We start from the raw sequence: 27,930 nt of genomic DNA, 5'->3' as shown, positions 1-27,930 counted from the left end.
AGAGCCCGAAAAGGTAACATCGTCGGCGTGCGGCTGTTGGCGGGCGGAGATGTTTATCACATGGCAGCGCGCCGCTGACAGCACTCCGTCTCTCACCGCCCTCGCGGGAGCGTAGCACTATCTTTACACTGCCTCGCTACCTGCCCCGCGCCCCGTCCAGGTGCGTCACGCACCACCAGCTAATACTGTGCCACTGACCAATTTACTCGATCGTATCTTAAACTGAGAGAAAAATAAGAGTGAGCCATCCATGACCCAGACTCGTGAGATTCTTTAATCCGTCTGATTCTGAAGTTGTCGCCGTCACCACACGTTGGTCCCTTGGCTCACCCCCGCTGCTGCCTCCGTCTGCACCATCTGCGGCAGGTGGTGAGGGAGCGGGCGGCCGTGGGTCGTAAAGGACAGGATGAGCGCCAAGGACTCACACGTGAAGCGGCCCATGAACGCTTTCATGGTGTGGTCTCGTGGACAGCGGCGGAAGATGGCCCAAGACAACCCCAAGATGCACAACTCCGAGATCTCCAAGAGACTAGGTAAGGCTGGACGTCCCCGTGTACCTCCTAACCCTGGCTTATCCCACAAGGCTTTAGTATCAACATGTCGCTGCTGTAGTGTGTCCCATCACGTGTGTTGTGGTTGAACTGTTCCCGGTACTTTACTTCTGCTACTCCTGGTAACTTCATCACCCTGGTTGTTTTTGTGCATATTTTTACTCGCAATATTTTCACCATGCTCGTCATATTTATTTATATCTTCCGAGTGCTCCAGACAGTCCCCGCCAGCCCAAGACAACAACAACAACCACCTAATTCTTTATCTTCATATATTATGTACATAAAATATCTAGAATATAACTATTTTTTTATACCTGTTAAAATATGTATACAATTACACATTTCTCATACATACCGCAAGAATTACACATGTATTACCGTTCTACTTCAAGTCAACAGTCATTAACTTTATCATTGTAGAGTTGAATATTGACACCAAAAGTTAGCAAAGTCAACATGTCTTAATTGAGCTTTTGGTGTATACAAATAAACACATTAACTCAGGGAAAAATATTCTTATACTATCAACACTTCCTTCCTTCCTCCCTCCATCCTTCCTTCCTTCCTTCCTTCCTTCCTTCCTTCCTTCCTCCCTCCCTTCCTTCCACAGCCAACCTATGCAACACTATACCATCTATGTGTCTTTTCCTTCTTCCTCGACTATTTGGGAAAAATTGATTTACTTTTTTCCTCCAATATGGCCGCGGGTTAGATATCCTCCCCACCACTTGATCACACTTAAAAACAAAAATTAATTCGAGGGATTTTAGATAAAGTTATATGACACGAATGACATTGAAATACACTTTACGCATTTATGTATAACAATTATTAGTCACGTTTCAGGAAGCGTTAAGAATACATGACTGTCAAGTAGGGAGATATACACAGGTGTATATCAACCACAGGTGTATATCAGAGCGGCCAGGTGTGTGTGTATAATGCGTATAACTATGGGTGAGGTAAGTTACGGCTTATGTATATATGACACGGATAAGACGGATATGACACCACTAAAGTCAGACTACTGTATATGACACGGCTGACATTATTGTATGACACATTTAAGACACAGCCAGATGGATTTTTGACACATTATAACGGGTTTCATTATTAAAGGAATGGAAATTATATTACAGGATGATGATGACTTAACCCCTGAGGACGATGACTTAACCCTTGAAGACTGATGACTTAACCCCTGAGGACGATGACTTAACCCTTGAAGACCGATGACTTAACCCTTGAGACCGATTACTTAACCCTTGAGACCAATGACTTAACCCCTGAGACCGATGACTTAACCTTTGAAGACTGATGACCTCGGAGTAAGATCAGGTCATCGCTCTTAAAATGATTGAAATACGATCACGTTCCGCTCATGTCTATACAACACAACCGGTCATGACCAAACCGTAAACACGATATTTTTTTCTTTCATCCGTTCAAAAAGCAAAAATAAGATGACGTCACTAAGTTAACTATATATCATATCATGGGGGGGGGTAAAAAGATGACAGTGACATGAATGACAGTGACGATAACATGAGCACTGGACAAGGCTCATGTGATAGGATAAGAAAAGTAACGAATAAGTTTGGACACAGGAAAAAAAAATCGTGGTAGGGAATAAACAGAAAGGATAACATAAGCCTACGTACAGCAACACACAGACAGAAGGGACAGACAGAAAGACAGACAGATAGGTCAGACAGGCAGACTTTGAAGAAACTGACTGGACATAGATCCTTTATCTTGGTTGTCAAAGACTCGACACTGTCACCCAAACACCCATGCACATCCACCCTGTAAGCAGTTCAGAGAGAGAGAGAGAGAGAGACAGAGAGAGACAGAGAGAGAGACAGAGAGAGAGATGCTATGTTAGACAGTATACGTGACACTAATTGTTCAGAGACAGACAGAAAGAGAGACAGATAGAGACAAAGAAAGACAGGCAGACATAGAGAGAGACAGAAACACAAAAACAGAGAAATATGTGAGACGGGACATGACAGCAATTATTCATATATAAAAAGAGAGAGTGAGAAAGACAGAAACAGAAATAGAGACAGACAGAGAGACAAAGAGAAGGAGAGAGACAGAGAAAAATAGACAGGCAGACAGACAGACACAGAAAAAGAGTATTGGATGAGATATGACAGTAAGTATTGATAGAATAACCTCTTGTATTATTTTCTTCATCAATCTATATTTTTTTTCACTCAAATCTGTAACACACACACACACACACACACACACCCATTATTCCTAGTGTATTCTCCCCCTGTCCTTTCATCCTCTCTTTACTCGCCTTTCCTTCTCTCCTTTAACATCTTCTAACTTATCCACTTTTCTTTGTCAGTTTTTGTTTTTTTTTACTTTCTATTCTTTACCTCAGACAATGTTGCGTTCTATACCCCGACTCTTTTTTTTTATCACTTTTATATAAACCTAAATATCAAGAGGGGAAAAAAAAGCTCACGTGTACTAGAACTATTTTTGTTTAGCTCTGAAGGGAAATCGATTTTTATAGCAGTTCTAATTACAAAAACGGTATATTATTCTTAAATCATTAAGTTGATTTATTTTAAGTAAAGAATAAAGATTAACCCGATATATATATAACTTACTATGATAATTACAGGTATAAAAGGTAATTAATTAAGGTATTTCGGAACCTGTCGGCGGAGGAAGGTGTTAGCGGCGACACCTGTCCGACGATGCTTAGGTAGGAGGGTGGGCGGTGCATGGGGCGGGCGGTGTTGTGTGTTTGGTATCCACTCACTCACTCACTCACTCTATCCCGATACTAGAAACTCACTTACCTATTCTCTCTTATATTCTACATGTAAGAATTATTTAAAGATGTGTAAAGATGAATTAGTTGTGAATTGACGATGAAACTCTTGTACTCACGGCGAAAATTTGCCTGACGCTTGAAGACGATGTGGGCGGTTAGGTTAGGTTAGGTTAGGTTAGGTTAGGTTAGGTTAGGTTAGGTTTCAGGAGTTTATCATTGCCAATAATAGCAGATTTTTTTTAATATTTATTGAAACAGAATTTACTTTTTTCTAAGTGATTATTTTTCCGAAATGGTATTAATCCCTTGAGTACGATGACTTATCATGTTAGGTACAATGACTTAACCTCTTGAATACGATAACTTAAGGGAGGTATTTAATTGATTGGGTCATTGTACTCAGAGGATTATATCATCGTACTCAAGGTATTAAGTCATTGTACTCAAGGGGTTAAGTGGAAGTATCTAGTTAAGGTAAACTCCTGGTGTAATAATAATAATAATTCGGTAAACATTTTCATACAGGTTTGCAGTTAAATAAGCATATATATAAACTATGCAGGTATACAATTCAACATGTATAAGCTAAGTAGATATACAGTGCAGGAAGGCCGTGGGAGTATACTGCTTCCTGTATACCTAGACAGTATAGGTATAACAACATCGCTAAACAGTAAGGCAACTTGACCATAGATAATCAATCGACCTAAATTACCTCATAACTTTATTTCCAGGTTACGATCCTAAATATAAACAACACTCTCAGGGGTTACATTTGCATATGGTACACCTGTTTGAGTATATTATCAACAGGTGTAATCGTCAAGCATTATATTAGTCTTTCACTCCACCTGCAAGAGCCAAGAGAGTTGTCAGGGTCTTCACGTTGGTCTTGGTGCGTGAGGTGTTGGAGTCTACCTGTGTGAGTGATGCCCTTGTGCTGATTGGCAGATGTGTGACAGGTACTCCCTCCTCTTCCTGTGGTATTTTCTCTAGCTATAACAGAGACATTCAGGCCTCCGTCAGGGTCTTGTTTCCTACGTTATGACCTCTTAATGACCCCGGGTGACCCACAAGCAGTATATATATTCTATCTCACCAAATACTCCTTCTACTCCTGCTTCATCCTTACTCCTCCTCCTCCTCCTCCTCCCGATGTATATCCCACTCCACTTCTTCATCCTCTTCTTCCTTCTCTTCCGTCTCCTCATATTCCAGTTTCCTCCCTCGCCCCTCCTCCTCCACCTCCTCCTCGTCTCCTAGCACAAACGTGACACTCCAACAGGCTGTGATCGTTACTCGCCTCTGTTCCTTTCTGACTTCAAATTAGTCTCATTGTGTGGTTATTGGTGAGGGTCGAGGCTCCAGCCCAGTCGCAGCGGGGCCCTCGTCACGCGGGGAGGGGAGGAGGAGGGTGTAGGTAGGAAGAAGGAGAAAGGGAGGGGAGAGAGGAGGAGGGGGGTAAGAAGGCATTGGATAGGAAGGACGGAGGGTAGAGATATAGTAGGTAGCGAAGACCCAGGGAAGGATAGGTAAGGGGCGGGGCGGAGGGGAGCAAGGTATATTATGGAGTAGTATTAAGGGAGAGAAGGACGGAGGGAGGGAAGGAGGGGAGAGAGGGCACTAAATGAAGGTACGATCCCAGTACGTTGTGAGTAGAGGCGGCTCCGGTGATCCTATGAATGGAGGAGAAGTTTACATTGGGTAGAAGGTGGTCGTGCCGCATCCCAAGAGACGAAGCTGGGGATAACAGCGTGGTAGGTGGAACGGAGAGAGTCGAACCTGTGGATATTAATTAGAGTTTGTGGAGAAAGAGGGATGTGTTTGCGGTGTGGATGGATATGGATGCTAAGGTGGAGGAAGAGACCGTAAACAGAAGCACAGGTGGAGGTATAGACCGTAAGTAGAGCCAGAGGTAGAGGAGTTCATTTAGTGAAGGGAAGATGATGTAACAATGAACCACAAAAAATAAGTTTTATTTACCTGTCATTAATTAATCTGAATTTTGTTATTATAATATTCTGTGGACATTTAGGGGAAATAAAAAATTTCCATCTTGATTTTAGGGGAAAAAACAATCTTTTGTTACTGATGTTAAGGCAAAGATAGGGGGAATTTGTACCCAGTTTTAGGGGGAAAGGTCGTATATTTGTGTTGAAGTTAGGAAAGACGGCTGACAGAAGCGGCGGACATTCAGTATTGTGTTTTAAAAAGAAAATTAATTAAAATAACTTTATAAAAAACATAATAATGGTAATAATACACATAAAAAGAGACTCTCAATAAATATAAAATTAAAGTTAAAAAAAAAATTCACCAATCTTGGTTTTAGAAATAGCGCACCGATATACTCTAGAAATTGTACCGATACGCACTAGACATATACCCCGATAAACTATTGAAATGTCCCGATATACTCTAAAAAGATACCCGATAGATGATAAAAATATACCCCGATATACTACATAAATATACCCCGATATAAGATTTTATATAAGAGTTATAATATTGTTGTGATTTATTGAACGAGGTTGTGAGATAAATTTGGTTGATCTTCACAATATTTTCGGTAAATAAAAAATACTGGAAGGGATTTTATTCAGTTTAAAGTAAATAAAATCCTATGGGGTCTAACTCAAGCAGATTTTTTTTCTTTCTGTATTTCGTTATTTAAGTTATGATTGTTTGAGTAATAATTGGGTTTTATAATCCTGATGGTGTGTTAGTGATAGTGTATATACAGTGTAATAGTCCTATAGTACACAAGGAAATAGCGTAGGGGGAAGGGAAGGAGGGAGGGGATACTGCAATTGATAACCTTCACTTCCCAAACAGCAAAGTTGGGTTCTCATTTTGATCTTTTCATTTCAGAATTTTAGAATTGACATGACACCGGGTTTTGGGGATCGGTTATAAACACACTGGAAACGTTCTTTTTTATACATACAGGTTCTAAAAATAATGCAATACCATGTTTGAACCCCTGATATGAATCCGTAAGTGAGTGTCGTATTAACTTTGAACCCCTGCTATGAACCCCTAAGTCGGTATCGAACCACTTTTGAGCGCCTTTATATTAATGACCAAAGATTAATTAAGTTTAAGGCATCACCTGAGCTTACCTGTGTGTCATATATCCTTTAGGTGTAAAGTAGCCCAAAAAAAATCAGTGACCGAACATAAAAAAAAAAATCTCCTTACTCTCGAAATCGGGAATCTGGCGGCCAAATCTGACGAGGAAAAAAACAGAAAGATTAATCATGAAAATCGGCTTGATGAAGTGTCACTTTTTTAAAATCCCAAACGTAATTTTATTTTTTTTACTTCCAAATCTTTCTTTATTAAGTAACTCACAAATGGACAAAAAAAAACACTTCTCGATATTTTTCTATTTATTTTTATCTTTCTTTATAATTATTCCTTTTTTCTTTATTACATATTTATTCTTTTATTTAGTTCGTTTAATTTATCTTATTCCCATCATCCTTTATTTACAGTTGAGGGAGTATAGTCTGTCGAGTACGATGACTTAAACCCTTGAGTACGATGACTTAAACCCTTGAGTACGATGACTTAACCCTCAGAGTACAAAGTCATGGTCCTCAAGGGAATAAGTCAACTCTTTAAGGGTTTAAGCCATCGTACTCAAGGGTTTAAGTCATCGTACTCAAGGGTTTAAGTCATCGTACTCAAGGGTTTAAGTGTCCGCACGAGAATCTCGGAAACTACTTTACCGATCTGTAGTGATGATGGATGGTGTTACGTTTAGTTTAATAGACGTCTTATTCTCTCTCTCTCTCTCTTACCCCCTTTAGTCCAAAACAATTGTCCTTCTCCGTCTCCTCTCCCTCCTCTCCTCCTCCTCCTCTCTTCTTCACATCTCCCTTTCTCTCCCCTCTATTCTCTTCTACCTCCCTCCCCTCACACACACACACACATAGTTGGTGTTATGACCCGTGACGTCATCGCTGCTGCTTATCGTTTTTCCACAGTGAGTCTCAGATAACCGGATTACCCGCTGGCGTTCTTTCAAGGCGAGGATTAACCAAATTGAATCCCACATAGGAAAGTGATTGATCTAATTTTAAAGACCTCCTTAGTCACGAGGGATTAATCGTAGACCTTTTGGGAATTAAGGAGGAAGACGAATAGGGGAGAAAGGGTAAAGGGAGAGGAGGAGAGGGGGATAGGGAGGAGATTGGGTAGAGTTCAGGGTACGGAGAAAGGGAGTGGGAGGGGGAAAGGAGAATGATAAGAGGGAAGTAGGGGGAGGAGTAATATGGGGGGGGGGAGGGGAGGGAGAAGGAAGAGAAAGAAAATAGGATGGAATAGGACAGATAGAGAGAGAGAAAGAGTAATAAATGGAAAACGGAAGACAATGGGGAAAAGGGAAGGAAGAGAGAGGGAAAGGGGTAAGTTTAGAAGGATGAGGAAGAGGAAGGGGAAGAAGAAGGACCATCAGTGGATTGTGAGAGGGAGGTGAGAGAAAATGAGTGAGAGTACAGGAGATAGTGGGAGAGGATAGAGAGGGATGGACATGAGAGAAGGGAGAGGGAAAGAGGGAATGAGAGAGGGGAGAAATGAGTGGGATTGGTTAAGAGGGAGTGGATGAGTGGGCAAGGGAAGGGACTGTGTAAGCGTAATTGGGAAAGTGACTAATGTGTTTTGTTAGATGTGGCAACTCTGTGTTTGTTTACATCGTATTAAAACTCCCTGAATGGCCCTAAGGAACCTCACAATAGTAACCTAGACCAATGATGCTTGATAAACATTCCACACAGTTGCCACATCTCACAAAACGCATCAGTCACTGTACCAGATCTAAGTGAAGCCAAGATGGTTATACCTCAAAAAAAATAATAAAATAACAACATAAACAACGATTGACTTAGGAATTAGGATTAAGTGTGATATATTTGGTTGAATTGTGGTTTTCTAGTGTGAGTTACGGGTAAGATTTGTGGATTATCAACTAGAGGAAAGGAAAGAGCTTTATCGGGTTATGAGTTAGAGGTAAAATATTTCTTTCTGGGCGGTGGTTTGAACGGAGAGCGGGCGGCGGCAATGGGTGTATGCTAAGACCAGATGCTTCGTTTTAGCGGCATCAAAGTAGAACATGAGTTTATATTCCCGCTAAAATTTCCCTTTCAGTGTGATAATTTTGGCGGGAAGAATTGGCCTTAGAGGTATTTTTTTTCCCCCCACCTAAATGTTTTCTTCTTCTCCTGTCATATCTACGTAAGTACTTTTGACGGGAAAGTAACTTGGCGAAAACTCTTACCCAAATATTATCGGTAAGTATATGAACAACTTTAGTAGAAGTAGTAGTAGTTTGGACGGGAAAGTAGCAAGACTTGAGAGTTTCATCTACCATAAAAGTGTTTTACTAGTGTGGCACCGACCCAGGGGGAGGGGTGGGGGGCGGCGTCCATCCCTCCGTTCAAGTAATTACGTTTGACCTAAGTCGATAACACTCTTGTACGCTCTCTGAATACCGTTTGGGGGGAGGACACTCATCACCGCCTGACAATGAGGGAACGGCCTTTGGGTAAGCGATTATAGAGCGTCTACGTTGTTATCTCAATGTCCCAACTAAAGACAAGAATGTTCAATTGACTTATTACTATTATTATTATTATTAGTAGTAGTAGTAGCAGTAGTAGTAGTAGTAGTAGTAGTAGTAGTAGTAGTAGTAGTAGTAGTAGGATTTTTTATCCCATGGCCACTTGTCACCGTAACCTAGCTCTCGATGCTGCACATAGGAGGAACGAGAACGACAAGAGAAGGGCGTATGGGGAGAGAATTCAAAACGTTGATCAAGGCAGCTTCACTCCTCTAGTGTTCACAACCTCTGGTGGGATGGGCCCAAGTGCAAGATGTTTCTACGCCAGACTCGCGGAGTTGATCTCCGAACAGAAGCAGCAGCCCAGAAGTTATGTTACAGCCTGGATGAGATGTCGACTGTCCTTCTCTCTCCTTCGGTCGGCTTTGCTCTGCCTCAGGGGAACGAGAGCTTCTGCCCCTACTCCGACAACTGCTGCAGATATTGACTATGAGGCTACAGTCACTGAATGCCGCATAGATCTGCGGCTCAACTAATTTAACACAGATAGGGTAGCTTATTATGTATTAGGATATTTAATATTAAGATAAATATATGGTGGCGAAGGTGTGGCTATTGGGGGAGGCTGGAGGCCACGTTAAAAAAAAAAAAAAAGTAGTAGTAGTAGTAGCTTAAAAAAAAGTAGCAGTAGTAGTAGTAGTAGTAGTAGTAGTATCATTATTATTATTATCATCATTATCAACCCTATCATCTCAGGAGGTGTGTGGTGTCATCTAGCGGGCGACCTGGAGGCACCATCGTTCCCTATACACTATTGAACCTTAATGCCGATAAGGGTTGTTCACTCCTTCAGGCTGTCGTGCACTTTGAACCCCCCTTTTAGTTGCGTCAGTCAGCTATATGAATAGTTTTTTGACTGACTGACTGACTGACTGACTGACTCGATTCCATCGTTGAGAGAACTTTTTCCTGTCATATATTTGTTAAATTAGTGTGGGCCGTGTTGGGTCGTTGTTGGGTTCAATTCTGTCTCGTTCAGTCGTAATATAACTCAAGCGCTTCACCTACCCGGGTTGTTATTAAAAACTATTCAAACTATCATTATAATTCTACAACCAACAACCGGAAGAATGTAATTGTATTTGTGATTTATTATTGTTGTTGTTGTTGTGGTTGTGACTGGTTGCGATTTTAGTGGTTATTGTTACTGTTGTTGTTGTTGTGACTGTGGTTGTGGTAGTGGTTGTGATTGTTGTTGTTGTGACTGTGGTTGCGGTAGTGGTTGTGATTGTTGTTGTTGTTGCGGTTGTGACTGGTTGCGATTTTAGTGGTTATTGTTATTGTTGTTGTTGTTGTGACTGTGGTAGTGGTTGTGATTGTTGTTGTGATGACTGTGGTTGCGGTAGTGGTTGTGATTGTTGTTGTTGTTGTTTTAGACTCATATATACTTCAACTACCAATGATCATTATCCGGCTTTTAAAAGATATAGAGCAGAATTAATCTTTAAATTATTCTTATCGTCTAAAATAAGAGAGTTTTAACACGGCTTGTTCGGCTTACGGCTTGATCCTATAGTAATGCCTCGGCTCTATTGTATAAGTTAGGGCCTTAGGTGGAGGTTGGTTCAGAGTATAGTTAATACTCATTCACTCGGATATTTTATCGACTAGCCAATTAGAGGACGACCCTTAACGTCATCGATTGAGGTGACGTAATCATCTTGACGTCCAATAAATGGCCGTATACATCTCGTTCGTTCACCAATTGTTAAAAAATTTTTATTGTGTATACTTCAAGCATTAATTTTCTAAGAGGTTATTGTATATTGTTGAACTTGTGTACCAACCAAACGTGAGCTAATCAAGAAATTATTATTATTATTATTATTATTATTATTATTATTATTATTATTATTATTATGATCATTATTATTATTATTATTCGTAGTATTATGTCTTTTATTGCGACAGGTGAGTGATTTACCTGAGCTGGTATAAACAAATAAACTTCGTCTCAATGTAGTTTCGTTATTTTCAAACACGGAGAGAGAGAGAGAGAGAGAGAGACAGGAGAAAGCGAGAGAGAGAGAGAGAGAGAGAGAGAGAGAGAGAGAGAGAGAGAGAGAGGCAGGAGTGAGAGAGAGAGAGAGAGAGAACATTTGCATCAGTACCATGTAACAAAAGGCCACACAAACTCCATAAAGCTTAATTTACTCTTTCAAAAGACCTTTCCATCGTAGTTTACCTTTACAACTCACAACACTAGAGGTCTTATTATTAATCTTATATCCCAGGTATTATGATCTTCTTCAACAACTAAGAGTTCCTGTATATTAACACAACATTAATATTGAAACACATTTTGCGATGGTTTTTGTTGGTTTAAAATAAATAATAAATAAATACACACTGGCAAGTATCCACAAAAACTACAATATAGTTCGGATTGGTTTTTTAAATTTGACGTTAATGCATTTTGGGTGCGTATGAATCAGTGCAGTGTGATGCAATAGAGTAATATTATCCATTAAAACATATAATATGCAAACGAGGTAATGATATTTATCGCGATGAATGACTCTTCACTACTACATCAACAAGTGGACAACACGGTGTATAATATTCTGTGTGTGTGTGTGTGTGTGTATTTGTGGTGTATCACGAATAAAAACCACGTATTTATTTATTTGTTATTTTTAGTCAATACAAAATCCCCCGTTGGAGTTGACAATATGTACAAACAACCATTAACCTCATTGGGTCATTAGTGTGATGAATGTTTGTCAGTTATGGGTGTTATTCTGAAGTAATTACACCCTGTCAGCTATTGCCCACTCATCACCAGGTTTATTGGTACATACATACATACATACATACATACATACATACATACATACATACATACATACATAGCCTACATACATACATACATACATACATACATACAGGGTAAATAATAATAATAAAATAATTAACTAATAACTAGATAATAACTAAATAACAACTAAATAACAATAAGGTAGGAATATTAGACTGTTTCCTTAGGGGACATTGCTAGAATCAGCCAAATTTCCCCATTAATAAGACAAACTAAAGACGCTTAATTAGCATAAAATTTCTTTTACTAGAATTAGCGAAAAAAACTAAATTCATCCATGAGTGATAACACAATAGGGATAAACTGAAGATGCTCTTGATAGCGGGTTTTGCTACAACGAGCAGAACCTTTATAACTCTTTGTGTCGCGGGAAAAAATCTCATAAAGAGAAGCATCTGGTTGGAAGACACAAGGGACCTCTCTGTTTGTTGACGTATATGAGTCGTATTGACCTGGTGGACAACTCAAGAGATTACGAAATTACAAGATAATTTTGTGTTGTGGTTGTGTTGCCCGGGTGAACGCAGAAGGAGGCGAGGTAGTAATGTGTAGGGGAAAGGCGTTGAAGACATTGTAGTTAAGGGAGTGGAAGCAGCATGTGTGGGATGATGGATTGTGAGCGTGGATTTAGCGTCGTGTTTAAGGGCGTGGAAAACGGTATGTGGCGTGGAAATTATAGAAACGGTAGCGTGTAAAATTTAAATATACGTATGTGAAACGGGAAAGTGTGGAATTAACAGACAGACGTGGAACTAACAGAGATAACTGTAAGCAGAAGTCGTGGTGGACAGACAGACATACAGACAGACAGGGATAATGTAACTGGAAGACAAGATGGATGATGATGATGATGATGATAATAATAATGATGACTATTTGTTTTACTATAATATGACTATAAGTGTCTGGTTGTAAATTACACTGGAAGATTTTTACACTTGAGGCAAAAGAAGAAAAAATTCCCTCGTGGTCAAGTATTAGAACCAGGTCACCCTCGAAGACCCTAGAGAACTATTACCTCTCTCTATCTCTCTAACACTTGTCTCTCCTGCAGGTGCTGAGTGGAAGCTGCTGAGTGATGCTGAGAAGAGACCCTTTATCGATGAGGCAAAACGACTGAGGTAACGAAAATATTCTCTTGATATTCTCACTGTCTTCGTCTCTCTCTTGTCGCTGTTTATCTCTTGTTCTCTCTCGTGTGTGTGTGTGTGTGTGTGTGTGTGTGTGTGTGTGTGTGTGTGTGTGTGTGTGTAAAACCTTCCCAGTGTTTAATATCTGTATGTTGTGTTATGCGTCAAATATTCATACATGAAGACATATTACCATACACTATCCATATGGCCACAGTCATACGAACTAGGCCACCACCCACCCTCCACGGTCATGACAGGAAGGCTACAATGCACCACCTTGCAGGGCTATGTATGTATGTATGTATGTATGTGTGTGAGTGTGTGTGTGCGTATGTGTGGGAGAGAGAGAGACTTCACCAAACAATAGAATAGTGTTTGATCAGAACAATGGCCAGCGTGAGTGCACATCAACCTCCGGCAAGGCACTGACTCCCTAGCGATCATGCCCTCGCCTTAAGTAACACCAACACCGGCTTCTTTTGGGGGCAAGATAGTGTCACCTACGATTGTTACGAGGAGTTATCAGTGTATCTCAGAATTCACGGATTGGTGAGTCTTATTGGCGCTGTGGTTTGGTGGCGTTGTGGCAGGTGCTCAAGGAAGTAGGATGTTAATACGGGAACGTGTTTATGTGTTAAGTATCAGTTGGGTTTCCTCCATCATCAACCTTCCTTAAAAAATGATTCGTTAGGTTTTTTAAGTAATCTATAACCCGGAAAAATATAATATTGATATAAACGGGTGTAAAAGTCAACATAGGTTAGGTTAGGTTAGGTTAGGTTAGGTTAGGTTAGGAGTGTTTTGGTACGTTTGATTCATCACCTGATATAACAACAACAACAAATGATTAAATCTCTTGGGAAAAATCTAGGATATATTACGAGTCTAGGGGAAAAATCGGGTGTATATAATGACTCCGGGGGAATAAAATCTGGTGAACATTACGACTCTAGAGGTAAAAATCTGGCGTATATTACGACTCCGGGGGAATAAAATCTGGTGAACATTACGACTCTAGAGGTAAAAATCTGGCGTATATTACGACTCCGGGAGAATAAAATCTGGTGTATATTACGACTTGGGGAATAAAATCTGATGTAATTTTACCTGTGACAGGGTCCTTTATTATTATTAGCAGTCTGTTATTCTTGTAAGACGCACAACAAGCGAACGTGCTGATGCAAGGAATAAAGTCGCCTGGTGATCCCTCCTCGCCACCCCTTTGTGTTCCTACCTTCACCTTGTGTGTTCCCACTCTTGCTCTCTGTTCTCCTACCTCAGCTCTTTGTGTTTCTACCCCTACTCTCTGATGTGTTCCTACCCCCACTCTCTGATGTGTTCCTACCCCCACTCTCTGATGTGTTCCTACCCCTACTCTCTGATGTGTTCCTACCCCCACTCTCTGATGTGTTCCTACCCCTACTCTCTGATGTGTTCCTACCCCCACTCTCTGATGTGTTCCTACCCCCACTCTCTGATGTGTTCCTACCCCCATCTCCTAACATCACTACCAAGCATTACGTTCTTAGACATAACTGGAGACCAGAATATCAGAATCAAATGTTATCATATCAGTACAGAAGCTTGATAACTCAAAACAAATACCCCAATAGCTATAGAGGCTACTGTTTCAAAAGATAATGATTGAATTGCTCTTTCGTTAGTAAGTTGATAACAAAAAGTACAGTTAGATGAAGAAAATGTTTACAGAAGATACAGTTTTTTAAAGAAATTGATTAGACAGAATTACAGCGTCTTTAGAACACTGATATGATGATTTAGTTTTATTTAAAGTTACATAATTTCTGTAGTTACTGTAACATTAGTAAGGTTTCACCATAAAAGAGACGCTACAGTGCTACAATTTCACCATAAAAGAGACGCTACAGTGCTACAATTTCACCATAAAAGAGACGGTACAGTGCTACAATTTCACCATAAAAGAGACATTACAGTAATACAGTTTCACCATAAAAAAAAACGTACATAGATACAGGTTCTTTCAGGTGGCGAAGAACAAGTAACATTAATATAAAAGGTTCACAAATTCTTGACGCACAGCCAGACCACAGACTTTGAGTACGTGTGTGTGTGTGTGTGTGTGTTTGTGTGTTTGTGTGTGGTTTAGACTTATTTCGTGGGGGGGGGTTATTTCAAGATTAGATTATAGTTATTATTTTCCTACAGATGAAAACAAGAAATAGATGTACTGTAGTTCAATATAAACAATCCTCAATTATACGAAGGTGTTTTACGTTCACTTAACCATTACATAACATGATTTTAACGTAAGTCGGATTTAACTCAATCACCTTAAGTTCCCAACCTATACCTACTGATGCAAGTTTACAACAAAGGGATTCTGAACAAAGAATAATAAGATAACTTTATTTATACCTGAAAAAAATCACAGGTAAAAATACACCTCATGACCTTGTGTTCGTTGACTAGGGAAAGCGACACATGTTCTGTTTATCATAGCTCCTGGGTGAGGGAGGAGGGGAGATAGTTGTGATAGTGGTGTATTAAAGAGTGCTGAAGCCATTGTGGAGCTATCACTTTACGCCATTTTTTAATGTATGTTTTTGTTGTTGTTTTGAGTAAAAGGTTTGGGAGTGACGTCATTCTGTGAGTGTATTGGAATCGTAGTTTTTCATTTGATTTGTTGTTTTGGGGTTTTTTCTTTACATTTTGTTTATTATTATTATTATTATTATTATTATTATTATTATTATTATTATTATTATTATTATTATTATTATCATTATAAGTTTATTTCATTATTTTCTTCTCATCTTTTTACACCCATACATTAATGAATATAATATCTTGTATATAAATCAATTTTTTTTCATAGTTCTATATATTATATCAAACCCCCACAAAACTCTTTTATTTCTCACCAGCAATTAGCTCAGGTGAGTTATCTTACCTGACCTACCTGACTTACCTGACCTACCTGGCCCACCTGGCTTATCATTTACGACTATGAAGTGAGAGATATTTACCTCTGCTTCGCCTCCTTTATGTGTTAAGAAAAAATTGATCACTGTCTCTGTTACTGATTTGTTGTGGTACTATGAGCTGTAAGGTGAAGTGGGGGTAAGTGTGTGGTGGGGGAGGGGGGAGGGGATGGGGTGGTTGGAGGAGGAGGAGGAGGAAAAGAGGGGAATAGAAGGTGGTGAGGAGGCGGAAGAAGAGGTAAGAAGGAAGAAGAGGGGAGGAACGAGGGAGGGAGTAAATCAAAGAGGGAGGAATGAATAGAAAGGGGGGGAGGTGGAATGAAGAGGGGGGGAAAGAAGATGAGGATTAGTAGCGTAAGTGGAAGAGAAATGAAGGGGAAGAGAAGTATAGGAAAGAGGAGGACGGGGAAGAATGGGAAGAGGATTGGATAACAGGAGTCAGAAGGAAGGAGGAGAGACAGGTATTGATAGATAGGTAAGGACCAGGTATTTGGGGGGTATACCTGAGGTGGAGCTGACCAATTAGCTCTAATACCTGGCTGATAACCTCATACTGGGTGAACTGGGAGGGAGGGAGAGAAGGAGGGAAGAGAAGGGGTTGGAAATAGGAAGGAAAGGGAGAAATAAAAGAAGGGAGAAGGTGTGGTGTGTGTGTGTCTGTGTGTGTGTGTGTGTGTGTGTGTGTTGCGTCATACATCGTTCGGATCACCTGAAGATTAACCTAACCTAACCTAACCTAACCTAACAACCAATATATAGAAAAAGGTTAACATGTACTGATAATTGTCAGGAATGTTGAACCAGCAGTCTCCTCTTCCTCCTCCTCCTCCTCCACCTCCTCCTCCCATATCCTTTAAATATTTCTGACTATATTATTATTATTTTTTTTTATTAATTCACGCAGCACCGCCTTTGAGACCAGCATCCCGATATTCAAATCAGTGGCAAATCTTTCACTCAGGTGTCTCAATATTTCACTCACACGGCCGAGGTTACCAAGAGGGAGGCTGCCAGATGCAAATTATGACACAGGGTGATGGTAAAACTGGTGAAGTGGTTCTTGTTACGTGAGCCGGACCGCTGGACTGTACCGGGCAACGAGTGGGGACGACGCTAACACAAAGGTTCTCACTCGCTCTCTCTTTCTCTCTATCTTTCTTTCTCTCTTTCTCTCTACAGTTTATAGTCTCATTGTCTTATAAAATCCTTCCTGTAGTTTCATTAACAAAATCGTTTTCCATTCCTCTAATTTTATCCCGGTCATAATAACTACTCTCAAAATCATTAAAAGAAACAGCATTGTACTGAAGAGCTGGGTCTATGTGGTGATAATTTCAGTGGTATTGGATTCGTCTTTGTTGTTTACGACTTTAGTTCAGGGGTACCCAGGAGCCTCGGACGGGAAGACAATGAATCTAATTGGTCGGTCGTATATCACAACAGCCAATCAGCGTCAGAGAAAAAAAAATAAGAAGACCATGGGAATTGATCCAGAAATGTCTAACGAAATGAAAGAATTATCGTAAAAATAAAAAATAAAAATAAAAGGAAAGATAAAGTAAAGGAAAGAAGAATGATCCTGTTAAAGAATGAATGAAGTATTAAATAAACGGTGATTAAAGTATCGTAAAGAATCATATGAAATTACACAATAAAATAGGAATTTCAAGCAGGAAGAAGGAAATACTGAAAGAAATAGACAAATATAATACAATTGAATACAAGAAATATAAAATACGTTTATCTTGTTATATATCTCAAGAATTTCCCGGTATTTAGGACACAGCAAATACTCCAACACCTAACTTAGGAGATGAAAGAGATACTGGGAGATAATTAGAGATAGTAAGGAGTTATTATTTGGAGAGATAATGATACGAAGCAACGATGGAGGAATGGAGGGGAGGGGAGGGGAGAGACACAGGTATCAAAGACCAGGTGAGGTAGTTTGGGGTGTACGGTTATTGCACGATGCTGACGACACGATCGGCTATTGACCTGTGATGAGTGTGTGTGTGTGTGTGTGTGTGTTTTGTACCACACACACACACACACACACACACACACACACACACACACACACACACACTAGGAAACCGGAGAAACCCACCCCTGACAGACTGTACCACTACACTGAAGTTCCACGGATATGGTATGATCTCTCGTCTCTACTGCTATCCAACGTCACTTCCCGAGCTAACAAGTTTGACGAGCTGGCAACTACAGTCAGGTCAGCCGCCGCGAGCGTCGTTGCCATATGTGAGGCTTGGCAAATTGTGCCTGAAACGTGTCATATTGAGGGATATCAACTCTTTCATCACCTTCGTTCACATAGACGCGGAGGGGGCGTTGCCCTCTTCTGTCAAGATGACCTACGCCCGTCACGCCTGGATGTTCAAGTCCCAGCAGATGTGGAAGCATTATGGGTACGTGTTGTGTCACGGGCCCTCCCGCGCCACACTGCTTCCATCATAATCTGTGTCATACCATCCGCCTCGCTCACCCACCAGAGACACTCTTATCAATCATCTCAGTACCACCTCAGACCACCTCAGAGTTAGGTACCCATGTGCCAAGTTAGTATTATGTGGGGATTATAATGAAATTGACACCACTGATATCCAGGACCAGCTATCACTATCACAAGTTGTGAACTTCCCCACACACGGTCAAAATACCCTTGACCTTATCTTAACTGACTTAGTGGACCAGTACCAACCACCTCAACCAATGCCTCCTATCGGGTGTAGCACACACTTATCAGTGCTCTGGTCCCCAGCTGCCACTCCCACTCAAGTACAGAGACCCTACATCAAGACCTACAGGCCGATTACTGACTCTGCAGTGCGCCTCTTCGGGCAGTGGATAGTTCACCATCCCTGGACTGAAGTACTTAGCGTGGATGACGTGGAAACCAAATGGAAAAATTATACCAACACCACCACGGAAGCTCACCACCACTTCTTCCCCGAGAAGTCCGTCATATCTCACCCAGCTGACTTGCCCTGGATCACACCTCGGATCAAAAGACTTAAGCAACAGAGAGACAGAGCCTTTCATCTCAATGACCACATCCGCTACAGGTCCCTTCGCAACCGAGTCATCCGCGAAATACGCACTGCAAAGAAGTCCCACTACCCAACCAAATTACAACACCTGACAACATCAGTCAATGGTATGGTAAGCTTAAAGAACTCTGTGGACTAAACAATAAGACGCACCCCCCTCCCCTTCCTTAGCCATCTCACTAATGTTGACGCAGCTGAGCAATCAAATAACCATTTCGCTACTATATGCCAGACGCTCCCCCGGCTTGACACAACCACTCTCCCTGCTTACCTACCAGCCCCCCTTCCCACTGACTTAGTAGAAGAATTTGAAGTAGCGAAACGCCTGGACAAACTAAAATTAAAACGCTCTACCACCCCTATTGACTTACCAATGAAACTCTTCAAGAAGTTCTCCCCGGAGCTTGCTAAGCCCCTATGCTCCATCATCAATGCTTCTCTCAGTCAAGCCAGATGCCCAGCTGACCGGAAGACCTTTTATGTATCACCAGTGCCCAAGTCAACCAGCCCACAATCCTTAAATCAGTTACGACTTATTGCAATCACCCCAATACCCAGCCTAATCTGTAAAAGTTTTGTGTTCGACTGGGCTTATGCTGATATTGCAGGAGTCGTAGACCCTCAGCAATTTGGCAATATGAAAACTTCCTCCACCACTCACTGTCTTGTCAGCTTTCTCGATTACATATACCGCCATCTCGAGAAACGAAAAACGTCTGTAGCTGTCGCCTTCACTGATTTCACTAAAGCATTCGACCTAGTCGACCACAATATAATCATCAACAAAGCTATTGACCTCGGGCTTCGGAGAAGTCTTATACCATGGCTTACAGACTTCCTCAGTGACCGACGCCAAGCTGTACGCTACCGAGGGGCTGTCTCCACCTTTCAGTCACTCACCTGTGGCGTCCCCCAAGGCACCAAGATGGGACCACTCTGCTTCCTTATGCTTATCAATGATGCCCTAAGAGAAACCCCTGCTCGCTGGAAATATGTCGATCAGCGTCAACAATTCTGCTCCCGACTATACCGCCCTTCAGGATTTATTGAACAGTCTCCACAACTGGGCCACCAACAACCACGTCACCATCAACAATACCAAGACCATGGTTATGCACATCAACCTCTCCTCCGACATTGTCCCACCCCCTTCCATTAATTTAGGTCCGAACACGCTCCAGGTTGTAGATTCCACGAAGCTCCTTGGCGTCACCATAGACAACAAACTAAATTGGAAACCACACGTCAGTGAAGTTGTCAAATCCTCCAGTTTCCGTCTCCACCTCCTCCGCCGACTCAAGTCCCTCGGAGTTCCTGCACCCGAGCTCCTCAGTGTTTACTCAACATTCATACTTCCCAAGCTCACCTATGCCTCCCCTACCTGGTCTTCCTCCCTAAATGCCACACAACGTAAACACCTAGAAAAGTGCAAAAGAGGGCATGCAAGATTATTCTCTCCCCTTCCTACTCCACATATCAAGAAGCGCTCAACACACTGACCCTTTCGACTCTCACTGACCATCACCACGACCTCATCTGCAAATTTGGTAAGAAGCTTCTGCACCATCCTCGACACCGGCTCCTACTACCACCTGAGATCCCCTGTCCGAGAATTGCTGTTCGACACCACAACCGCATCCAGCCCATACATGCACGAACTGATCGCTATAAGAACAGCCCAGTCCCAACCATTGTAAAAATTATCAATAACTGAAGAGTTAAACGGAGTAAAGTTAATAGTGTGTGTGTGTGTGTGTGTGTGTGTGTGTGTGTGTGTGTGTGTGTGTGTGAAGGCCTTGCCCCACCTACTACAGCCCGGCTCTGTGTGTGTCATCTACTGTGCATTGTATAACATTTAGTCTCTATTGTCCACCTCTCCCTGGGTATTGTTTTGACGATAACCCGCCACCACAACCTTAAACTAGTGCCCTAACACCCTCCTACACTTACGATCTCTTTTCCCGGCTTATAACACCAGGAGTTTCGTACCTATTGACATGAATTCATAGCATGTTATTGCCACTTTGTTGGTTCGTTCTCTCGGGGTTGATAAGTGGGTTATGAGTTGAGGATTTGTTAGGTATTGTTTTACTTAATAATAGTATAGGGTTTTCGTCTCTATAGGCTATTATTATATGGCACTACTCCCCCTCCCCCTCCACTCCACTCCCTGCGCTTAAGGCTATCCGGTGACGTCATTGGACTGTTTTCAGTGACGTAATTGACAACGTGATTAATCATATGTTAAGACTAGTCCAACATTTTTCACACCTGAAGTTTTTTTTCTTTTCTTTTTTTTACATATCTAACAATTGGCTGATGCTTATTTTTTTTTTCGTTAACTATAGATAAAAATAATTTAACTCTAGATAATTATATTTTACCTTAACACATTATAAACCGTTGGCTATTTTTCCTGATTTTCATGGTAGTGAATTTTAATGGAACTCACAATGCGAATTTTCCTTCTAGATTTTAAGGAATTATATCTGTTTACCTGTACTCTGTTTACCTGTCCTCTGTTTACCTGCCCTCTGTTTACCTGTCCTCTGTTTACCTGTCCTCTGTTTACCTGTCCTCTGTTTACCTGTCCTCTGTTTACCTGTCCTCTGTTTACCTGTCCTCTGTTTACCTGTCCTCTGTTTACCTGTCCTCTGTTTACCTGTCCTCTGTTTACCTGTCCTCTGTTTACCTGTCCTCGAACGTACAGTAAATCAGGAAGAACATCGTAAACATAAGAATATACAACAGGATATTATTATTTTTCTCTTGTTTATCATTATATTCCAATTATCTTCATAAGTTTTATTGTTCCTTCCTTTATACATTTATTTTGAGGATAAGGAAGAGTTTATCAGTTTATTTATGAGTGTTGCTGCGAGACTACACACCTGTTCATACCTAGTACACACCTGTTTATTCCTAGTACACACCTGTTCATTCCTAGTACACACCTGTCCACTCCTAGTTACACACAGGCTGTCCACTCCTAGTTACAAACACCTGTCCACTCCTAGTACACACCTGTTCACTCCTAGTACACACCTGTCCACTCCTAGTACACACCTGTCCACGTAGTAAAACAGAAAACCCACAGAACCAAGGAGGTGAAGACGAATCTCTCGGTGAGGTAAAAATGTTCCTTCTCCTCTTTGTTGTTTTGAGAGAGAGAGAGAGAGAGACTTTATTCTTCAAGGTATTGGGTGAACAATGTGCTTCCTCTTCCTCCTCCTCCTCCTCCTCCTCCTCCTCCTCTTCTTATTCTTCGTCTTCTTTCCTCGTGTGTCCTCTGTTCATGTCCTTCTGAACGTGTATTGTGTCTGTCTTGGGGGAGGAGGTGTCTTTGTTTAGCGTGTCTGGGATTGTGTTTTAATGTTTTTTTACTTTTTTTTTTTGGGGAGGAATATGATATTTTGTATACCTCTCTCTCTCTCTGCGCGGAAGAAATATAAAACTCTTTCAAGACAACAATAAATAATTTTGATATCTCACGTTCATACCTGTCTTGCCTTACCTCCCCTTCACCACCACCACCACCACCACTCACCACCACCACCACCCCCTCCACCACCCTACCATCCACCTACCACCACCACTCATCACCACCACCACCACCACCACCATCACCATCACCACCACCTCATCACACCATCTCCACCACCATCACCACCACCACCATCATCTCACCATCACCACCACCACCCACCATCTCACCACCACCACCACCACCATCACCACCACCACCACCATCTCCCCCACCACCACCACCATCACCATCTCCTCACCATCACCCACCACCATCTCACCATCACCACCACCACCACCATCTACCATCTCCTCCTCACCATCACCACCATCACCATCACCACCACCATCTACCATCTCCCTCTCACCATCACCACCACCACCTACCATCTCCCTCTCACCATCACCACCACCACCTACCATCTCCCTCTCACCATCACCACCACCATCTACCATCTCCCTCTCACCATCACCACCACCACCTACCATCTTCCTCGCACCATCACCTCCACCACCTCACTACACCGCCCTTCTCATCAATTGGTCTTATACCCCCATTCTTCCTTCCCTCAGGGCGCTACACATGAAGGAACACCCCGACTACAAGTACCGACCCAGGCGTAAAGCAAAGAGTCTAGCCAAGAAGGATAGCAGGTAGGTCCAAGTTGTTGTGTTGTTGTGTTGGCATAATTCAGTCTAATGCGGTTGTGTACTGTATGTTTATATGATGATTTAAAGTATGGTATCTTTTTTCGTGGGTGACAGTCGGTTTTTTTTTTCAGGTACCACTTCCAGTTGCCAATGTTCCAGCCAATGCTTGAAGGTTTCCGTCCCTTCTACGCACCGCATCACCTACTGGCGCCCCCGGGAGTACCTGGAGGACCACCGGACAAGTCCCCTGGAGATTTATCCCGCTCCATCCTTCCTCCCCCTCCCCTTTTCCCTCCACATCTCTCTGGCCTCCACTACCCGCCCATGGATTCTGTTGTCCTCTCGAGGATAAACTCACCCGATGCTCTGGGACTGTCGAAGCTGCCCACCTCAGAGGCTCTATCGCTGTCCAAAATGTCCTCCGTCGAGTCGTCATTGTTCTCCCGACTGGCGCCACACAATGTGTTCGATCTGTCTAGGTTGTCGTCGCCGCCTCACATGACCTCGCCGCACCTGGCCTCGTCATCTGGGCTGGCCACGTCGGGGGTTACCGCCAGTCTAAACTCTGGTTTATCGTCTCCCATCCCTCACTCAGCGTCGCCGAACCTAACACCCTCCAGCCTGGCGTCTCCGATACCCAAGTACCCGTCCGAGGTATCCGCCACAAGTGTTCTTTCCAGACTACCGCTGGATAACCCTTACCTAGGTCTGACGGCGCGAGACCTGGATCACCTCCGTTTCCAACAACTCCACACTCTAGAGAGAGAAAGAAGAATCAGAGAAGAGCTGGCAGTGTCTCCTCCGCCCTCCAGAAGCAGGTCACCATCACCGTCCAGCCCTAAGATTGATGTCGACAGTCGTTCCAGAGAATCCAGTCCTGCGAGAAGCCCACATGAGACTGACGAAGTCGATTTTAGGAGAATTCCTGAACTGATCAGTCGTGAAGAAGACCCAGAAGTCTCCAACAGTAATGACTCGAGAGCTTTCGTCAGGTATGGTGAACGGAAGACTTTCAACGTCAGCCCAGAGTCTCCCAGCGGCAAGTGTCAGGCGCCGTCCCCACCAGGAGCGCTGCGCCTCCCTTATCCCTTTTCCCCCGCCGCCCTCGCCACCAGTCTCTACTCCTCCGCCCCTCACCACGCCGTCGTATCCTCACCCTCCGTCGTCGCCTCTGCAGCAGATATGGCCAGTCAGTATATTGTTGGTGTTATTTCAATGATAGCTGCATGAAAACAACATTATGCTTTATATATGAGATAAAATGTGTGCGTGTGCGTGTGTGCGTGTGCGTGTGTGTGTGCGTGTGTGTGCGTGTGTTTACCTGTTAATTTGTACATAATTTGCTTCCCCATCAATATCATTTCAAGTTGTAATTATTTGTATAGATAAAAACAACACTTCTGTGCCTCCCTCCCCCAGCCGGCCTCCTAGATAGCTCACAAGGCACTCCTCCGTCACCTCCTGAGCCGGTCATATATTAATGTCTCTCTCGATAGCGTCTCTCTGACCTTTCTTCTCTCCCTCCCAACAGGAAATTACTTCACCAGCTGCGTGTACCCGTCGGCAGGAACCATGGGCTACCCGCACGACCCACGGACCGCCCTCTCTTACCTCCTGGTGCGCCCTGAGGCCAAATATCTCTCCTCACCCACCCTCACGCCCTCGCTGACGCCCACACTGACCTCCGCGTCGCCTCCTTCCGTCGTCCAGTGAAGGCAGAAGATAGTCGCTAAATACCCAGGCTTAATGGGCACCTCAGCACCCCCTCCCCTTCTCCTCACCATGTTAAGCATCGGCTATCCTTGAAGACACCGACGGCGACGAAAATGACTACTCGCTGTTACCAGAGGGGCTACTGAACTCTCACTACACCATGGACTACTACTACTACTACCACCACCACCACCACCACTACTACTACTACTACCACCACCACCACCACCACAACACCACTGAAAGGACCACCACAAGCCCCTTTCCATCCTCGTATTTGGTGGTGAGAGCTTAACCAGTGCCCATCAGGTAACCACACAAACAGCCACACACCTGTATATAATGACGTAACAAAGTGTCGCCAGTCACCTGCAGGAAGCTGACCCAGGGATAATTACCACCTGTGTATAAACATAATAAACCTGAGTAATTTACAAAAGAACCCCAGAAAAAAAATAATAATTAAAAAAAAAAAAGTCTTGCTAAATATTCATATATGTGGTAAAATACATTATACAGTAGAGAGAAAAAATACCTTAGATGTGTATGATAGAATATACAACTTGTAGAGAGGAAAAAAAATGGTGTTTAATACTTACTGATGGTGTATAGATAATCGCCTGTGTATAATTATAATATCTTGTTTTTAATGAACATAATATAAACCGTATTTATATTATGTGTGAATATATGTGCAATATTTTCTGATCTTATTTAACTGTAGACACTTATTCGCTATATTGATATAATGTTAATGGTGTATTATTATTATTATTATTATTATTATTATTATTATTATTATTATTATTATTATTATTATGAGATATATAATTCATCGTTCCGTTTCTTTGTTTGTTTGTCTGAAGAACTTTAACAGTAATTGCTCCTTCCTCTAAAATGCTGCGTTTCTTTCCCAAAATACATAACCTCTCACATAAAATACATTACATCTCACTTAAAATACATTACCTCTCACCTAAAATACATTACCTCACCTAAGATACATTTCTCACCGTTAAAATGTACTGCTCTGCGTCACCAACTAACTGATCAGCAGCACAAACAGTGACCACAGCTGTGATAAGACCTACTTCACTGATTCGTCTACATTACGTATCGACTGAGCTAAATTAAACCACTTAAATAACTCACTGGTCTCTCTCTCTCTCTCTCTCTCTCTTCCTCTTCTTCCTCTCTTGATGTTTCTATTTAATATCAGATCAAAACTTCATAAGGAACAGCCGCCACCGTCCTCCCTCACAGCCACTGGGTTACTGCCAATGTAAACAAAGTCACCAGCGACGTGATCATGGCTGGAGTCTCACTGTTTTCGTTTTTGTAAATGAATCCACCGCCAATTTGGGAACGCAAGAACGAACCCGATTATAGTAGTGTTTTCAGGTAAATTCGATACCACTAAGCTAAAATTTCTGTAGTATTTTTAAGTGGGATAAATACATAGATTATAAGACGAAGAGAGTTGTGGCTGTTGAGGAAGATTGTGGTTACTGGGGAAGATTGTGGTTACTGAGAAAGATTGTGGTTACTGGGGAAGATTGTGGTTACTGAGAAAGATTGTGGTTATTGAGGAAGATTTAAGGGGAAGGAGTAATTGTCGTTGATAGTCCAGAAACCTTTTTTTTTTTCTAAGCATTTATTTATTAGGTAATGATCGGTCGTTGTGTAGAGCATGTGTGTGTGTGTGTGTGTGTGTGTGTCGTGTTACCTGTGTTATCTATGTCTCTACCATGATGTAAATAGACCTTTTAGAGATGTAAGTCTGTAGGATACATTAATAAAGAAGTGAGTTATGTTATCTCCTCAATCGGAATGTAAAGTAAAATAAATAATCAAAATATAATTGAGGACTTTTTGATAGGAAGAGTTTATGTGTGACAGACCAAGACTCGGCAGTTAGTGATCACAGCTCCCTGAGACTCGTATCTTGTCGTGCTGAGGGAGATAATGTGCTCACCTGACCACACCTTACCCAATCGATTTATTTCCTTATATAAAGATTAATATCAGACTTTGTTGTATCTGTTGTGTTGTAACATATATTACTGATATTATTTGTGTCTTATATATATATATACTATAAAAGGTATCGATGTATATTTTTCGGTCTGTGGAACATATTTCAGTGGATGTGTTCATAAGTTATACACATTTTTTCTCAGAAGTTGAATTATGTTATTATTATGATGATGTTCGGTCCAACAGTACAACTTCTCACTTTTGAACCTTTGAAAAAAATATTAACCATTAACCCGGCTGAACCCTGAAGGGGTCTCCGATGTGCTTCTTGTGGAGTGTAGGAGGACCCCAGCACCCAGGGGTGTGGAGGAGGACCCCAGCACCCAGGGGTGTGGAGGAGGACCCCAGCACCCAGGGGTGTGTAGGAGGACCCCAGCACCCAGGGGTGTGGAGGAGGACCCCAGCACCCAGGGGTGTGGAGGAGGACCCCAGCACCCAGGGGTGTGGAGGAGGACCCCAGCACCCAGGGGTGTGGAGGAGGACCCCAGCACCCAGGGATGTGGAGGAGGACCTTCAGCCACACCACATATCAGCTCGGGTTGTGTAAGTGCGTGGGAGTACTGCCTATCAGTCTGGCCCTGAGATAATGTACATATCATCCAGCAAAGGAGCTTCACGCAGTCGTCAATCTCTCTCTCTCTCTCTCTCTCTCTCTCTCTCTCTCTCTCTCTCTCATTCACTTTTTCCTGCTCACTTTTACCTTTCCCTTTCTTCCTTACTTTCTCACATAACAACTCTCAGAGCCATCATACCACACAGTACCTTCTGCAGCTACACCAACACCTCTCCTCCTCTTCCTCCCGTGTGTACTGCTGACGACTCCTACTGACGAAGGCAACCACCTGTTCCCCAGTGGTGATCGGCCTCTCTCATTATAGCTACACGCTACTACATAGCTTTAATTATTTAGAAGTGTACGTTCTATTGTTTTGTATATTCCTTGTACCCAAAAATCTATTAAAATTGGTGAATGTTGATTTATATTGAATTGTTTCCCCTAAAACTTGGAAATAATTATATGAAGGATGCCTGAGAAATTACCACA

The 27,930-nt window shown here is 42.2% G+C and overlaps 1 protein-coding gene across 1 annotated transcript; it reads left to right on the top strand.

Annotated features, from left to right (window-relative positions):
* On the top strand, nt 1-26,837 carry LOC121873486 (transcription factor SOX-9-like). The gene is made up of 5 exons (XM_042377077.1): nt 1-533; nt 12,850-12,916; nt 23,058-23,138; nt 23,267-24,324; nt 24,667-26,837. The coding sequence occupies exons 1-5, from the start codon at nt 407-409 to the stop codon at nt 24,846-24,848; spliced, it is 1,515 nt and encodes a 504-aa protein (XP_042233011.1). The 5' UTR covers nt 1-406; the 3' UTR covers nt 24,849-26,837.
* Nucleotides 26,838-27,930: the final 1,093 nt, after the last annotated feature.

The sequence above is a fragment of the Homarus americanus genome, unplaced genomic scaffold (genome assembly GCF_018991925.1).
Source record: "Homarus americanus isolate GMGI-L3 unplaced genomic scaffold, GMGI_Hamer_2.0 scaffold27959, whole genome shotgun sequence".
NCBI classification, from domain to species: Eukaryota; Metazoa; Arthropoda; class Malacostraca; order Decapoda; family Nephropidae; genus Homarus; species Homarus americanus.
Note: the sequence above shows the minus strand (reverse complement) of the source record. Positions and strands in the feature narration are given on the sequence as shown.